General features: G+C 38.3%; 1 protein-coding gene across 1 annotated transcript in view; it reads left to right on the top strand.

The window, feature by feature from the left end:
• Positions 1-16,971, top strand: part of TRIM44 (tripartite motif containing 44) — a 155,008-nt gene that overhangs the window by 59,833 nt on the left and 78,204 nt on the right. The window contains exon 3 of the mRNA XM_010358398.2: positions 7,944-8,183. Coding sequence (XP_010356700.1) covers positions 7,944-8,183 — 240 coding nt within the window. The remainder of the gene's footprint in view (positions 1-7,943; positions 8,184-16,971) is intronic.

Here is a 16,971-nt window from a genome sequence, read left to right as displayed (position 1 = left end):
AATTGGACCATTTAGTCCATTTACATTTAAGGTTAATATTGTTATGTGTGAACTTGATCTTGTCATTATGATATTAGCTGGTTATTTTGCTTGTTAGTTGATGCAGTTTCTTCCTAGCATCGATGGTCTTTACAATTTGGCATGTTTTTGCAGTGGCTGGTACTGGTTGTTCCTTTCCATGTTTAGTGCTTCCTTCAGAAGCTCTTGTAAGACAGGCCTGGTGGTGACAAAGTCTCTCAGCATTTGCTTGTCTGTAAAGGATTTTATTTCTCCTTCACTTATGAAGCTTAATTTAGCTGGATATGAAATTCTGGGTTGAAAATTCTTTTCTTTAAGAATGTTGAATATTGGCCCCTACTCTCTTCTGGCTTGTAGGGTTTCTGCTGAGAGATCTGCTGTTAGTCTGATGGGCTTCCCTTTGTAGGTAACCTGACCTTCCTCTCTGGCTGCCCTTAACATTTTTTCCTTCATTTCAACTGTGGTGAATCTGACAATTATGTGTCTTGGAGTTGCTCTTCTCGAGGAGTATCTTTGTGGCATTCTCTGTATTTCCTGAATTTGAATGTTGGCCTGCCTTACTAGGTTGAGGAAGTTCTCCTGGATGATATCCTGCAGAGTGTTTTCCAACTTGGTTCCATTTTCCCTGTCACTTTCAGGCACACCAGTCAAATGTAGATTTGGTCTTTTCACATAATCGCATATTTCTTGGAGGCTTTGTTCATTTCTTTTTATTCTTTTTTCTCTACACTTCTCTTCTCACTTCATTTCATTCATTTGATCTTCAATCTCTGATACTCTTTCTTCCAGTTGATCGAGTCGGTTACTGAAGCTTGTGCATTTGTCACGTAGTTCTCGTGTTATGGTTTTCATCTCTATCAGTTCTTTTAAGGTCTTCTCTGCATTGATTATTCTAATTATCCATTCATCCATTCTTTTTTCAAGGTCTTTAGTTTCTTTGTGCTGTTTACGTAGTTCCTCCTTTAGCTCTGAGAAGTTTGAGCGACTGAAGCCACCTTCTCTCAACTCGTCAAAGTCATTCTCCGTCCAGCTTTATTCTATTGCTGGCCATGAGCTGCGTTCCTTTGGAGGGGGAGATGCACTCTGATTTTTTTAATTTCCAGCTTTTCTGCACTGCTTTTTCCCCATCTTTGTGGTTTTATCTGCCTTTGGTCTTTGATGATGGTGACGTACTGATGGGGTTTTGGTGTGGGTGTCCTTTCTGTTTGTTAGTTTTCCTTCTAACAGTCAGGACCCTCAGCTGTAGGTCTGTTGGAGTTTGCTTGAGGTCCACTCCAGACCCTGTTTGCCTGGGTATCAGCAGCAGAGGCTCAGAAGATAGAATATTGCTGAACAGCGAGTGTTGCTGTCTGATTCTCGCTCTGGAAGCTTCGTCTCAGGGGTGTACCCCACCGTGTGAGGTGTGAGGTGTCAGTCTGCACCTAGTGGGGGATGTCTCCCAGTTAGGCTACTCAGGGGTCAGGGATCCACTTGAGCAGGCAGTCTGTCCGTTCTCAGATCTCAGCCTCCATGCTGGGAGATCCACTGCTCTCTCCAAAGCTGTCAGACGAGCATTTCCTCTGCCGAGGTTTCTACTGCTTGTTGTTTAGCTATGCCCTGTCCCTAGAGGAGGAGTCTACAGAGGCAGGCCGACCTCCTTGAGCTGTGGTGGGCCTCACCCAATTCAAGCTTCCTGGAGGCTTTGTTTACCTACTTAAGCCTCAGCAATGGCGGGCGCCCCTTCCCCAGCCTTGCTGCCGCCTTGCAGTTAGATCTCAGACTGCTGTGCTAGCAATGAGGGAGGCTACATGGGCGTGGGACCCTCTGAGCCAGGTGTGGGATAAAATCTCCTGGTGTGCCGTTTGCGAAGACCCTTGGTAAAGCACAGTGTTAGGGTGGGAGTTACCTGATTTTCCAGGTGTTGTGTGTCTCAATTTCCTTTGGCTAGGAAAAGGAATTCCCTTCCCCCTTGCGCTTCTCAGATGAGGCAATGCCTCGCCCTGCTTCAGCTCTCGCTGGTCGGGCTGCACCCATGGACTAGCACCAACTGTCTGACACGCCCTAGTGAGATGAACCCGGTACCTCAGTTGAAAATGTAGAAATCATCCCGTCTTCTGTGTTGCTCACGCTGGGAGCTGGAGGCTGGAGCTCTTCCTATTTGGCCATCTTGGGCGCGCCAGGTGTCTGTTTTTTAATCAGGTTGTTCATTTTCTTATTTTTGAGTTTTTATAGTTCTTAGTATATTTTAGATAACAGTCCATTTTCCTCATATAGATCTTGTACATATTTTGTTAGAATTATACTTCAGTATTTCATTTTTGGAGGTGTGAATGTAAATGGCATTATCTTTTTAACTTAAAATCCTGCTTGTTCACTACTGGTCTATAGGAAGGCAATTGACTTCTGTATATTAGTCTTCTATCCTGTAGTCTTGCTGTTGGTTCCAGGAGGTTTTTTCTTTTCTTTTTTCCTTTTTTTGGTGAATTCTTTCAGATTTTCTACATAGACAATCTTATCATCTGCAAAGATAGTTTTATTTCCTCTTTCCCAATCTGTATGCCTTTTATTTCCTTTTCTTGACTTACTGCATAAACTAGGATTTTCAGTACAGTGTTGAAAAGAAAAGGTTGAGAGGGGACATCCTTGCCTTGTTCCTCATCTTAGCAGGAAAGCCTTGAGTTTCTGACCATTAAGTATAATGTTGGCTGTAGGTAATTGTAGATGTTCTTTATTAACTTGAGGAAGCTCCCCCCACCCCATTCCTAGTGTACTGAGAGTTTTTATAATAAATGAGTATTGAGTTTTGTGTATCTATTGTGATTTTTCCTCGTTAGCCTACTGATGTGGATAAATTATATTAGCTGATTTTTCAGATGTTGAACCAGCCTTGCATACTTGGTATATATCCCTCATTTATGTCATGGTATGTAATTCCTTTTTTTTTTTAATTTTGAGACAGAGTCTCACTCTGTCACCCAAGCTGGAGTGCAGTGGCACCATCTCCACTCACTGCATCCTCCACCTCCCAGGTTCAAGCAATTCTTGGGCCTCAGCCTCCTGAGTAGCTGGGATTACGTGTGTGCACCAATACACCCAGTTAATTTTTGTATTTTTAGTAGAGGTGGGGTTTTACCATATTGGACAGGCTGGTCTCAAACTCCTGACCTCAGGAGTCTACCCACCTCAGCCTCCCAAAGTGCTGGTATTACAGGCACGAGCCACCACACCTGGCCTATTACTGTTTTTATACATGGATTAATTTGACTTGCTAGTATTTTGTTGAGAATTTTTTTTTCTTTAAGCCACATTTCTTTTTAAAAATCATTTTTAAAAAGTGTTACATGTTATTTCAGAAAATTTGAACTGAGAAGTAGAAAAGAGAAAAGTACTTGTAATTCTACCATTCACAGATAACCGTTCTCCAACATTTTGGTATTTATTTTGGTCTTTTATAATGAAAATAATAACGGTAACAATAGCAATAGTAAATACCATTATATTATTTCACTGAGTGGATACCTGAAGTAACTAAGTGGTTAACTGAGGTAGAGATCCAATGGTGTCCCTGTTAACAAAGTAGAGGTAATGACAGAAGTGAAGATACAAATGACTGCTTTTGCCTGGAGGCTTCTGAAGAAGATGAGAAAGATAGCTTAATGAAGAGTTTAAATGTTCACTTCAGTCAACCTTTTTCCTTTCATTCTCAACACCCCATTGTAAAACCTGCTCATATGAGGCTTCTAATTAGGTCACTGAGGATGACATCACTGAGAATGTTGGTAGTGGAATGCTGTTCAGAGTTTATGTCTACTGTGTTTCTAGGCTGCGAATAATTTTCTAAGCCTGGTGGGTGGGCAGTTGTTTTATTCACAAATAGTCGCTATTGCACCGATACACAAAAGACACAAGAAATAGGAGATCTTCCCATCCATTGAAAAAAACCATGACCTCCTTATTGGTGAAGTTTTTCCCTTGCCTGCCCTCACTGGAGTCTGGCCTAAGTTTGGAAGGAGCTCTCTTGGAGTACAATGTAGGAATAAATGCTGAAGGCTAAACAGATTCCTTAACTTTGAACTTTCCAACTTGAAGTTTCCATAGACACTGGCAAGTGGGGAGGACACTGTGCTGTGGGAGTGTGGACAGCTTGTAGCATCTGAAAAAGTTCCATTTCCTGCTTTTTTGTTTTTCTGTTTTAGAATAATGGCCTTTCAAATGAGGAAGAGGGAAGTGAAAAATGGATTTTTTGGGGAGATATTTAGAGTCTTCAAACTATATTTCATGAAGTCTACAATTTTTAAAGTTATTTTTGGAGTAGTCTCCTTAACACCTTGCAGGAAATTTGACTTGTAGGACTGTTACCAGAAAGGGGTCCCAATCCAGTCCCCAGAGAGAGTTCCTGGATCTTGCTCACGAAAGAATCCAGGGCAAGTTCATAGAGTGAAATGAAAGCAAGTTTATTAAGAAAGTAAAGGAATGAAAAAATGGCTACTCTATAGGCAGAGCAGCCCCAAGGGCTGCTGGTTGCCTATTTTTATGATTATCTCTTAATCATATGCTAAGCAAGGGTTGGATTATTCATGCCTCCCCTTTTTAGACCATGTAGGGTAACTTCCTGACATTCCCATGGTTTTTGTAAACTGTCATAGTGCTGGTGGGACTGTAATGGTGAGGACCACCAGAGGCTAGGCTACTTTGATCGCCATCCTGGTTTTAGTGGGATTTGGCCAGCTTCTTTACTGCAATCTGCTTTATCAGCAAGGTCTTTATGACCTGTATCTTGTGCCAACCTCTTATCTCATCCTAAGACTTAGAATGCCTAACCTTCTGGAAATGCAGCCCAGTAGGTCTCAGTCTTATTTTACCCAGCCCCTATTCAAAATGGAGTAGCTTTGGTTCAGACGCCTGTGAGAGAACAAATGTTTCTGAAATATTCAGTGTAGATTTGGATGCTTCTCTTTTGAGTAGCTTCCTGCTCCTAACCCTGACCATTATTCTCAGTTCATCTCAGCACTACTTTTCTGAAACAAATTTTTTTTCAATCTCTCTCTCTTTCTCTCTCTACCTCCCTTCCTCCCTCTGTTTCTCTTTACCTCCCTCCCTCTCCCCCTTCTCACTGTCTCTCCCTCCCCCTTCTCTCTCTCTTTCTCGATGTCCCTTCTTTTTTTCTTCTTTCAACAGGGTCTTGTTTATAACTCACTGGAAATGATGAGTTGTAAAAGTACATTAGACTGGACCAGAGGAAAGTTTCTAAACCTAACTTTATTATCATACTTCTCTGTGGCTTTTTCCCCCCTTCACCTATAAAATTAGAAGGTTGGATTCAGATGTTCAATAGGTAGTTCTGACCATACAGTGGTCAGATTTTTCACATTGCAGTGCTATGTTATAATTTCAGTAAAATGCTACGTTTAATCATATTGCACTTCACCCTAATGCAACTACAACAAAGATATGTCAGCCTTGATTGTAACTAACGCTCTAAAGGTTTTGATGTCTTAGGCTGGAAAATGCTGATTTGTTAATTAGAGAATGAGAGTGGGAAAAGGCATAAAGGTTTTATAGAGTGGATTATTTTTCCTTTAGTTTTCATTTGTGATCTGTATAAAATACAGTGTCATGCTGAAAACCCTATGTAATAAAGCTATGGGAAATAGAGAATTTTAAAATCCATGACTAATTCACCTGCTGCAGTCTGTCTGGTCCACACCTTTACTAAGTGGGATGTCAGCTTCCTAACTCTGAACCACATGTGTATGTAAGGTCTAGTAAAATAGGTTGTGAGTCAGTTTTTATTAAGATATCCATTGTTAGTTACTTGTAGCCATTAAGAGAGTTTCTCAGGCATTCAGAAAAGTCCAACCCTTTTCTGGAAATGTTTGGTCTCTGAGAGAAGGTCCTAGTTATTTAAGACTCAGTTTATTTCAGGAGTAGAGAGCCATTGATCAGTGATCACTGTAAAGCATAATAGCCCTAAAATACATACACTAAACATAAAAAGGAATTATATAAACACAAATCACAGTTCTCAATCTGATACAGAATTTGCGGGGACATTAAGAACATTTAATACACCTTCCCATTTTCTCCAGCACGAGGGAGAGCACCTGCAGAGAGTGTATGAGGGCTTATGACACTTAGTCACTTGATGTGTGAGCAGATACATGTCCTACAGGCCTTATTTTGCACTGATGTCCTTAGCAGCGTCACAAAAGCTGCGTAAGGTATCAGCTTCTTTCAGTTTCTAAGAGGCTAATTAAAAATGACTTAATCTGCTACCCTCTCCTTTAGGCATTCTCTTTCTCAGTCTCCTTTCTTAGGTTTTCCCAGTTTGACTTCCCTTCTGACAGACTTTTATAGTGAACAGAGCACCAGACTGAGAACAAGAAGATTGGAGTCTTTCCGTTCTGCGGGTTTGCAACTGTGTCCATTTCCTTATCTGTAAAAAGGAAGGAGTTCATTTAGATGACAACTATTTTCTCTTCTAGTTCTAAAATCCTCTATTGACTTTTCTTCTGCCTTTCTCCTTTCATCTACAGTTTACTTCTTCCCTGCTCCCTATCTCAGCTACACTCATAATATGCGTAGTTTTAAAATACTCATAAACTAAACATGGTTGTGAGGAAACATCAGTAAATGCAGTTGCTAGTAAAATTTGGAGTTGAGAAGTTCTCATTTTGATAATTTCTCACTTTGTTAGCCTTTCTTATGCCCTAAGCATAAATATAGCTAGCAGTTGTATTTTCTTTGGTTTGTAGTTGTTATAAAATAAAACAATAATATATTTGCACCCATCATAGTAAAAGTTTAAAAGCTTGATATTATCCAGTATTGGCAAGGGTGTACAGAAGTGCTATACATTGTGCTAGGAATGTAATCAATACATCTTTTTCAGAAGGCACCTTGGCAGTATGAAACAATATTTTTAGAGTATATGCCAATTTACTAAGTGGCTCTAAATGTCTTTAAAGAAACTTTTATGCAAATATTAAGAGATATAGCCAAGGATGTTTATTGCTGTGTTGTTTATAATAGCAAAAATTTGGAAATATCCTGTACTTCCATTAAGAGAGGAATGGTTAAATAGGAGACACACACACACACACACAACTCTCCAGCTCCATATCATACAGATAGTAAAAATAATAGAATGAAGTTGATCTGTATGCACAAATATATCTTAAGTAGAAAAGACAACCATATTTTCACTATGATTCATTTATATAAAACCTACTTAATTATCTATATACATATATGTACATAACTATATAGAAAAATGGCTGGGAGGATACATACCAAACTGTTAACAGTAATTGGGGCAGAGAGGAAGAATTTTGTGTTTTGTTTTGTTTTGTTTTGAGATGGAGACTTGCTCTATCACCCAGGTTGGAGTGCAGTGGCACAATCTGGGCTCACTGCAACCTCCGCCTTCTGGGTTCAAGCAATTCTCCTGTCTCAGCCTCCCAAGTAGCTAGGATTACAGGCACCCGCCACCATGCCCAGCATTTTTTTTTTTTTTTTTTTTTTTTTTTTTTTGTATTTTTAGTAGAGACGAGGTTTCATCATGTTGGCCAGGCTGGCTTCAAGCTCCTGACCTCAGGTGATCCACGCGCCTTGGCCTCCCAAAGTGCTAGGATTACATGCATAAGCCACCGCACCTGGCCTCATTTTTTACTATATATGCTCATCATATATATTACTGGTATAAAAATGAACAAAACAAAAAGGAAAAAAGGATAAGAAATTACTCCCTGAAGAATAAAAAAGGCAAAAAGATTAGCAGGAAAATCATCAAAGATATTAGGGGAACATTGTCTTTAGAATATTCCCAAAACTTCAGGATCAGATAGGATCCATGGTGTGTATTTTAGCCAGGGCTGTGTAGTAATAACTCTAACTTTTTGTTTCTTTGTATGTTCAACTTATTCTTATTTGCCTTTGTTCTACAGGTAACTCGGGACCAAATGAAGATGTTTATACAGCAGGAATTTAAGAAAGTTCAGAAAGTGATTGCCGATGAGGAGCAGAAGGCCCTTCATCTAGTGGACATCCAGGAGGCAATGGCCACAGCTCATGTGACTGAGATACTGGCAGACATCCAATCCCACATGGATAGGTTGATGACCCAGATGGCCCAAGCCAAGGAACAACTTGATACCTCTAATGAATCAGCTGAGCCAAAGGCAGAGGTAAAGGAAAAGCCCATAATGTTTAGTAGCAAGAGAAATAGGAGGAAACTGATGCCATATTTGTTAGACCCCATGTGGTAGCTGAACATGAATGAATTAAAATCTAGGTAGGGTGTAAGTGTTTCACATGGTGTATAAACCAGTATGGAAGTACTGGCCACTAGTTTACCCAGTGGCTGGGCCTACCAAATTATTTATCCATCATTACTTTAAGGAGTATAGTCCGTGGGGGCAGATACCAATCACAATTAAGGAAGGAAGCCAAAAATTACAGCCGGAGAAGAGGGCAAGCAACAGACCCCAAGTTGTGAAATGAGCCTTTAAAGTCATCATAGACCTGGGCTAAATGAGAACAAATCATGAAGTAGAGCATAAAGCAGGCCAGAATGAAAGATTTTGGACTTACTTTATACATAGTGAAAAGGTATCTCAAGCTGGTTGTTATATGGAGCTAGCTGCATAAATTGGCATAACTACTGGATTAAGAATGGCATGTGCACTAGGTCATTGTAAGATTAAAAAAAAATACTATGAATGAAAGACACTAGGTAAATGTTGAATCACTATACAAATGTTAGTTGTCATATTCATTGTTTTATAACAGGAGTAAAAGGGTCTTCAGCATTTTGCCAAACAACGTATGTAGACATTTTGAATCTACTTTGAAAAAATTTATTTAAGGTAGCTATTTAAAAAAAAAAAAAAAAAAAAAAAAAAAGAACAAGCTGGGCTCAGTGGCTCACACTTTAATCCCAACACTTTGGGAGGCTGGGGTGGAAGGATTGCTTGAGTCCAGGAGTTTGAGACCAGCCTGGGCAACATACTGAGACCCTGTGTCTACAAAATAAAAATTAGCAGACATGGTGTCACCTGCCTGTAGTCCCAGCTACTCAGGAGGTTGAGGTAGGAAGATTACTTGAGCCCCAGAGGTTGAGGCTGCAGTGAGCTGTGACTTGTGCCATTCCACTCCACCCTGTGTGATGGAGTGAGATCCTGTCTAAAAAAAAAAAATTATGTTTCAGCCACTAGAGAGAGGCTACTATTAATCAGATTTCACAGCATTATGTTGACAATTCTAGTGAAAATAATGCCAGATAGGTTTAGGGTAGGTCCTTCTAGGAGAAAACCTAGGAGAGTCCTGTGGACTTTCTAGGACTGTTGATTACTCAGCAAGCCCAGCCTTAACTGGAAGTCTTGCCTTGGCTCGAGAGAGCCTGGCCACAGAATAAACTGGCCAGTAGAAGAGCCAAAGTAAACCAGGAGGCAGGTATTTCCAAGCTATCCTGACAGGAAATGTAAGAAACCACTGAAAGGTATCTGCTATACCCAACCAAGGCTTTTGATTAATTTTCATCAATGTGTGAAAAGAATAACTCTTCTTCTTTTCATTTTATTCTCCCCATAATTGAGAAATTATGTGCCTAAATAAGTTTCTAGATTGGCAAGAGAGCACTTTATATTCATCATTTCATTTAATCCTTATGTCAGCATTCATTAACTCCATTTTACAAATGGGATATTTGAGATGCAGAGAACTGCAGACATACTAAACCAATGTCATTTAGTCAGTAGAAAATAGAGCCACAGTTTAGATTTAAGTCTGTCCTGTTTCAGTGCCTGTGCTTTCCCCCTACTATATGATATATGCTAAGCATCCCATCTGTATCTATGGGAAAAATGAGAAGAATCCATGTTCTAGACAGCTTTGCATACCTTTACAATGTCAAGATGGTCAGTTTGTGTCTTAATAAAAGGTTCAACCAGAGTTAATTCAAGGGATCAACAGCATAACTCTGTCCACAATTCCCATCAAGTTCAACCCCTTCATTTATTCTGTATGTTGATTAGGTTGTTCTTTGAAAACAAAAGTTTAATTTTGGCTGGGCATGGTGGTTCATGCCTGTAATCCCAGCACTTTGGGAGGCCGAGATGGGTGGATCACCTGAGGTCAGGAGTTTAAGCCTGCCCTGGCCAACATGGTGAAACCCTGTCTGTACTAAAACTGCAAAAGTTAGCTGGGTGTGGTGGCGAGCACCTGTAGTCCCAGCTACTTGGGAGGCTGAGGCCGAAGAATCGCTTGAACCCCGGAGGCAGAGGTTGCAGTGAGCCTAGATTGTGGCCACTGCAGCCCAGCCTGGAAGACAGAGCGACATTACATCTCAAAAAAAAAAAAAAGTTTAATTTTGAGGTTTATTCTTCTCTTTTATTTTCATTTTAATCTATGAATTTAGTCCTTCTCTGACATTAGCTGTCCTGTAAGCACCTCAACTGTACTGTGTTAACTCTGTACTTTGTTAACTCTGATGAAATTACTCTTAAAGGGATGCAAGAACTGACAAGGCTTAAGGACCAGGTTACAGACAAAATGAGCTATTAAAAATAGAGATAGCGTTCAACCACTAGAGTGTTTACAAAGAGCTGTTATTATTTAATAGCCTCTTGTTCCAGTTAATCTGGTAACTTATTGGTGAAAGCAAATATCCAGTACCTGTCTTTCACTCATCAGAGGAATTATGTTCTTTTTATGGTATAGAATTTATCAAAAATCACCTGCATTTTGAATTCAGCCAAAAGACGCCCCCCATATTTTATTATAAAAAATTTTAAACATACAGCACAGTTGAAAGGATTTTACAGATTATGCCTATGTACCTACCACCTAGATTCTCCTATTAACATTTTGCCATACTTGCTTCATTACATATCTAGCCATCTTTTCAACCTTCCACTCACCAATCAATTTTATTTTTGGCATATTTAAAGCAAATTGCAACTTCTGGTTCTGAACACGATGGAGTAAACATATTCTGCTTTACTTCTTTCACTTATTACAATAGAAATCTCTGGGCAAAAATACTGAAATCATCTACCAAAAGACTCTTGCAGGTGGAGAAAAGATGGCATACTGATCAGGGACCTTGGGATTTGAGGGAATACAAGGCAGTGAATTCCCTGGGGTTTTCTTTACTTCCTGTGTATCCTAGCCAGGTGTTCTACAAGCTGGAAACACTAATACACACAGACCAAAAAAAAAAAAAAAAAAAAAAAAAAGGAAAAGAAAGAAAGAAAAAAACCAAGAAACGCCTGCTTCTGGAGGCAAACATCATTAAAAAAGTGGCACTGCTCCTCAACCCCAATTTGGCACTGCAGCAATGGAGCCAGTGAGTGAAACTCACTCATTTTATATATGCCCTATATTAATGAGGTATCTTTCTCTATGGAACCTGTGGGTGAAACTTTTGCTTCTACCTTTGGCCCTGCTCCTCTCAGTAATGAGTGGTACGCATCTCCCATGCATCTGTGGGTAGAACTCTGACTTCCAACCTACCCTGCAGTAATGGTACAGAGGAAGTAGTACCTCTTTGTTTAGAGATTGTAGATAGAGCTCTAACTCCTCCCTCTCACCCCTGCATTAACTAGACTGTGCACTTCCCCAGCTGAGTCAGTTATTGGAATTTTATCTTTCACTCCTGCCCTATAGTAATGATTTGGTTTCCCTCCTCCCCAACTAGCTCTGTGAAGAATGTAGAATAGAGTCCTGTCGTCTGAGTGGGACAGACAAGAATAGCACCGTAGAGGCTTTATAAACTTAAGGTGACATGTGAACCATAGTTCACAGAAAGAATCCAGGACATGCATTCTGAACCTAAACAGGTTGACTGCTAAAATAGAAGATTTAAATAGGAACTAGATTTTTATAATACAACTCATCATGTCCAGGATACAGACCAAAGAACCAATAAAAATCTCAATTCTGTAAGGCCAAGGCAAGAGGATCGTTTGAACCCAGGAGGTCGAGGCTGCAGCCATCTGTGTTTACACCACTGTACTCCAGTATGGGTGACAGTGCAAGATCCTGTCTCAAAAAATAAAATAAAATGAAAATCTCAATTCTAAGGAGAAAACAGAATTGATACATGCCAACTCTAAGATGGCATAGATGTTGGAATTATCAGACAAAGATTTTAAACCTGCTATTGTAACAATGTTTCAGTGAGCAATTACAAGCACTCTGGAAATAAATGAAAACCTCAATAAAGAAATAAAAATATTAAAAAGTACCAAATGAAAATTTTGGAACTGAAAAATATAGTAACTGACACCAAAAATTCACTGGATGGGCTCAATGGCAAATTGAAGGAAAGATCTGGTGAATTTGAAGATAGATTGATATTGATCAAATCTAAACAACAACAAACATGGAAAAATAATCGAACTGAGCTTCAGGGACTTATAGGACAATAATGAAAGATACATGTCACCAGTGTCAAGGGAGGAAAAAGGAATGTGGAGCTGAAAAAATAGTTTGAAGTAATAGTATCTTAAAATGTCTAAAATTTGGCTGAAAGACATAAACCTACAGATTTAAGAAGCAGAGTGAACCCAAGCAAGATAAACTAAGAAATCCATATCCAGACACATCAGAGTCAAACTTCTGAAAACTAACGGCAAAGGAAAAAAATCTTGAAAGCAGAGTAGCTAAAGAGAAATGACACACTAGCTCTGCAGAACAGCAGTATGAATGAACATATGTCTCCATTTATAAGTCAGTTTTTACATGCTCTCAGAAATGGTTCATGGTTTTCATTTAAAGGTATTAATGGCTTTTATTAAATTTATTCCTAGTTATTTAATATTTTCAATACTATTGAAAATAGAATTGTTTTTAAATTTTATTTTTCAGCTTATGTTAGTATATAAAAAAATTGCTTTTTATATATTAACCTTATATCTTGTAACCTTGTCAGATTCACCTATTAGTTATAATAGTGGCTTTACAGATTCTTTAGGATTTTCTGTATCAGCAATTATGTCATCTACAAATAGAGACAGTTTTACATCTTTGTTTCTAATCTTTATGCTTTTTATTTCTTTGTCTTGTCTTATTGCCGTGGCTGCAACCTCCAGTGCAATGTCTAACATAAGTGGTAAAAGTGGACATCCTTGCCTTGTTCGTAATCTTAGAAGGAAGGGATTCAGTATGTTACTATTAAGTATGATGTTTTTTGTAGATGCCTTTTATCAGATTGAGGAAGTGCCTTTCTATTCCTAATGTGCTGAGGGCTTTTATACAAACTGATACTGACTTTTGTGAGATATGTCTTCTGTATCTCTTGAAATGATCATATGCATTTTTTTCACTATTCTATTGTAATGGTTAATCATGTTGGTTAATTTTACAATATTAACCAACCCTTGCATTTCTGAGATAAACTCCATTTGGCCATGATGTATAATCTGGATTCAGTTTGCTTATATTTTGTTCAGGAGTTTTGTGTCTTTGTTCATAAGGGATATTAGTCTGTATATTTTTATAATATCATTGTCAGGTTTGAGTATTAGGGTTATGTTGGCCTCGTAAAACAAACTGAGAAGCAGTCCCTTCTCCTTTATTTTTTTTCTCACTCTTTGTGGAATTTACTTACATCATTTTATAAAACTCTTTACTAAAGCTAAGTATTAAAAAATGGTGTGTCTTTATTTATATGTCATGTGAGCATTTTTGTCTTTTGTCCAGTTTGGTAAGGAGAGTAGTGAGTTGCTATGAGCTAATATTGGAAAAAGTATGTTCAGATGGATAAACTATTAAAAATGATACATGCATATGATAATCATTTATTTTAAACTTGAAACATATATTTGTACTTTTTTTTATTCCAAGGCAAGGCCTTTGAAAATATGGGTTTGCTAGTTAGAGTTAAATGTCATGTTTCTGGCGTAAACCACACCTATTTTGCACCATTTATAAGGTCCAATTTCAGACTCTCTATAGTGAGGGTGATACCATTCAAAGCAAGCTGAATGCAGAATCTTAGTTCTTATAACTTATTGTTTCTAGCATTTTGCTTGTTTCACCTACACCAAAATTGACAACAATTTTTAAGTAATTCATCTTTATCAATACTGTGGATGCATTCAACTTAGTTTTTATGTGAGCAAGTTATCTCTCTTGCATTCACTTTTTGTTATTTAATTAAATGTGACATCATTACAAGTTCATATAAACAGCCTTGTTTGATTCTTGGTGAACAACATTTCCATTGGTAGAGGTAGAAATGGGAGGTTGCACAAGAGTGCAGTCTGCCAATCAAGAGCATTTGTGATATCTTAATTAGGGATTTGGGAGCAGTGCTTAATCTAACAAGTCATTTAAATGGAAGTTGGTATTTAACAGACTCTCACTTCTGATATTCTCTGAAACCAGAATTTGCTCATAATAGGAGAAGAAATTAATCTTAAACCTTACCTATATCTTGAGTAATTATTTACTATGAGCCTTGTGCTGTGTTAGGTGCAGTGAATACAGAAATGAGCAAAACACAAGCTTCTATTCTCAAGGAGTTGAAATCCAAAGAGGGAGGCACTGTTTGATGTTGTCATTGTCAGTTTTCTTCTCTAAGTACTAGTGTAGAGTGGCGAACCCTACAGATGTGGGGGAAAGGAGGATTAACTTATTCAAGATGTTAGTGAAGAAGTTTCTGAGTAAGGCTTGATCTTAAAGGATAGATAGGAATTAGCTAGGTTTTTAGAATAGGGATGTGCATTTTAGGTAGCAGGAACATCACATGCACATCTTTTACTAGCAAGATTAGCAATTCTCTCTGTGCCAACCTATTCAAAATGGCCTTATAATTCATATGTGTGTGTATATTCTTGCTTTGTAACAGTGACCGTTGTTTCTGAAAAGAAGCATACATCTATAAGCAGTAGAATTGGATGAACATATAGCAAAACTTTGTGTCCCATCTTTTCTCTCCTTCCCTACTCTCCCCTAGAAATGTTATTAATTAACAATTCAGGGAAAGTAAAATAATGGCTGCCATTTGTTGAATGATTACAAGGTACTAGACACTTGCTTGGTTTTTACACAGATTTTCTCATTTATTTTAATCCATATGGTGACCCTTTGAGGTAAGAACTAGGATCTTTATGTGCAGATGGAGAAACTGAACCTTGGAGAAGTAAATTGCCAAAAGCTTCACTGTTGGGATTAATGAACCAGAATTTGAGACCATGTTTTTATATTATAACTGAGAAACCCTGTCTCTTAATCATTACACCAAAGTATGTGATCGTGAGGAGGACTTGCTCTAAATTATGAGAGAAAGTTTAGATATTTTTTCCATAAAGTTCTCTTAGACAATTAGGGTTAAACATCCAAAAATCATAGAAAAATTTGTGTTGGGATTTAATTGTGTCATTCATAGTTATGTAACTCATATTAAATTTAAATTATATAACTTTTTTATTGGTATATTATAGTTCCTATGAGACATACCAGATGATAAAAATGCGAAGAAATTATCTACCATCCCTATACCCTCCCTCTACCACTCACCCTACTTCCCTCTAGTTGGAGTGTGGATGATTAACGCCCTTCCCACTATTGCAGATCCTTAACAGTCCGCCAAAAATGCCCTTCTTATTCGACCTCAAATGGCTAGTCTGATTTAAATCACCTTTCTGGCTGCAGCTGTGCTTTACAGGCTTTCACCCTGGCAGTCTCCCTTTACCTCAGTCACGCTCAACCCCACATTGCCCTCAGTTCCAACCTTATACCACTCCCAGCACCCTGCCCAAAACACACACATGCACATCCCCATTCTCCAGTTTCACGGAACTCAAGGTTCCTTGAACAAGACATTTTTAGAAACTTGCCTTTGCTCTTGCTAGTTCAGTGTCCTTCCCACTTTTCTCTGTTGTCATCCTGGGAAAATACTATTTATCCCTCAAAGTGACAGTATCAATGTTACCTTCTGCATGTGAAGCTTTTCCCACCTTCTCCAGGAGAGGCAGTGTTCATAACTTCCCTGTTGATTCTCATATTATTCTGTTTATGTCTTTGGTATTGATCATAACACATTTACTAATAGTTCATTTTCTTTCTGCCTGTTTCTCATACTCCTGATTGGAAAATCCTAGAAGGTTAGATCATTATGGGTGATTGTTTTATTTAGTTAGCATATACATAGTAGCTTCTTAATGAATCTTACTGAATTGTTACTGATACTGATAAATAGCCTTTATTAAATACATCCTGTGTTACAGGCACTGTGTTTAATGATTATAAGCATTATTTCATTTAATCCTCATACTTATCCTATGATACAGAGACAATTATTACCTCATTTTACAAATTAGGAAATTGAAGTTAAGAAAGGCAAAATAACATGAGTAGGCTAATACAGCAGTAAAGTGATAGGGTTAAGACTTGAACCCAGAACATCTGACTTGAGAGCTCATTCTGCCTTATACCAGTAGGAACCATTCATTCATTCATTCTCCAAGGAGTACAACCAGAATGTACATTCTCTATTAAGACTACCCCTGAATAGCTAAAAAGAAGGATATAAAAGATATGCTGACACCAAAAGGATGAGTGAGGTCCCTTGGGAAAGGCTTGAGAGTTATTTGAAAAATCTCATTTGATCACAGAAGGAAGCTCAAAGGAATCTGCTGTGATCACTTCTGATAAAGTTAGGTTGAGAGAATGCCATACCTGGAAAAATAATGTTCACATATTGTTTTTGAGAAGTGGACAAGGAAAAGAGAAGAGCCATTGTTTGGTGGAAGAATGGTGTATGGATCATCAAATGCCAGAACTAACCACTTACGGAAGAGAAGACCAAAGTCCAGATTAATTAATGTTTGCCCAAGGACACATAACTAATAAGTAACAGAGCTTGGACTAGAATCCCAATTTCCTGAGTCCCAGTTCAGTGCCCTTTATACCACAGTGTTCTTTACATTAGAATTGCAGTGTTCATGTTTGATGAAAAATGCTAGA

The sequence above is a fragment of the Rhinopithecus roxellana genome, chromosome 15 (assembly GCF_007565055.1).
Source record: "Rhinopithecus roxellana isolate Shanxi Qingling chromosome 15, ASM756505v1, whole genome shotgun sequence".
Taxonomy (NCBI): domain Eukaryota; kingdom Metazoa; phylum Chordata; class Mammalia; order Primates; family Cercopithecidae; genus Rhinopithecus; species Rhinopithecus roxellana.
The sequence above is the reverse complement of the archived record's forward strand: the minus strand, read 5'-3'. Positions and strand labels throughout refer to the sequence as shown.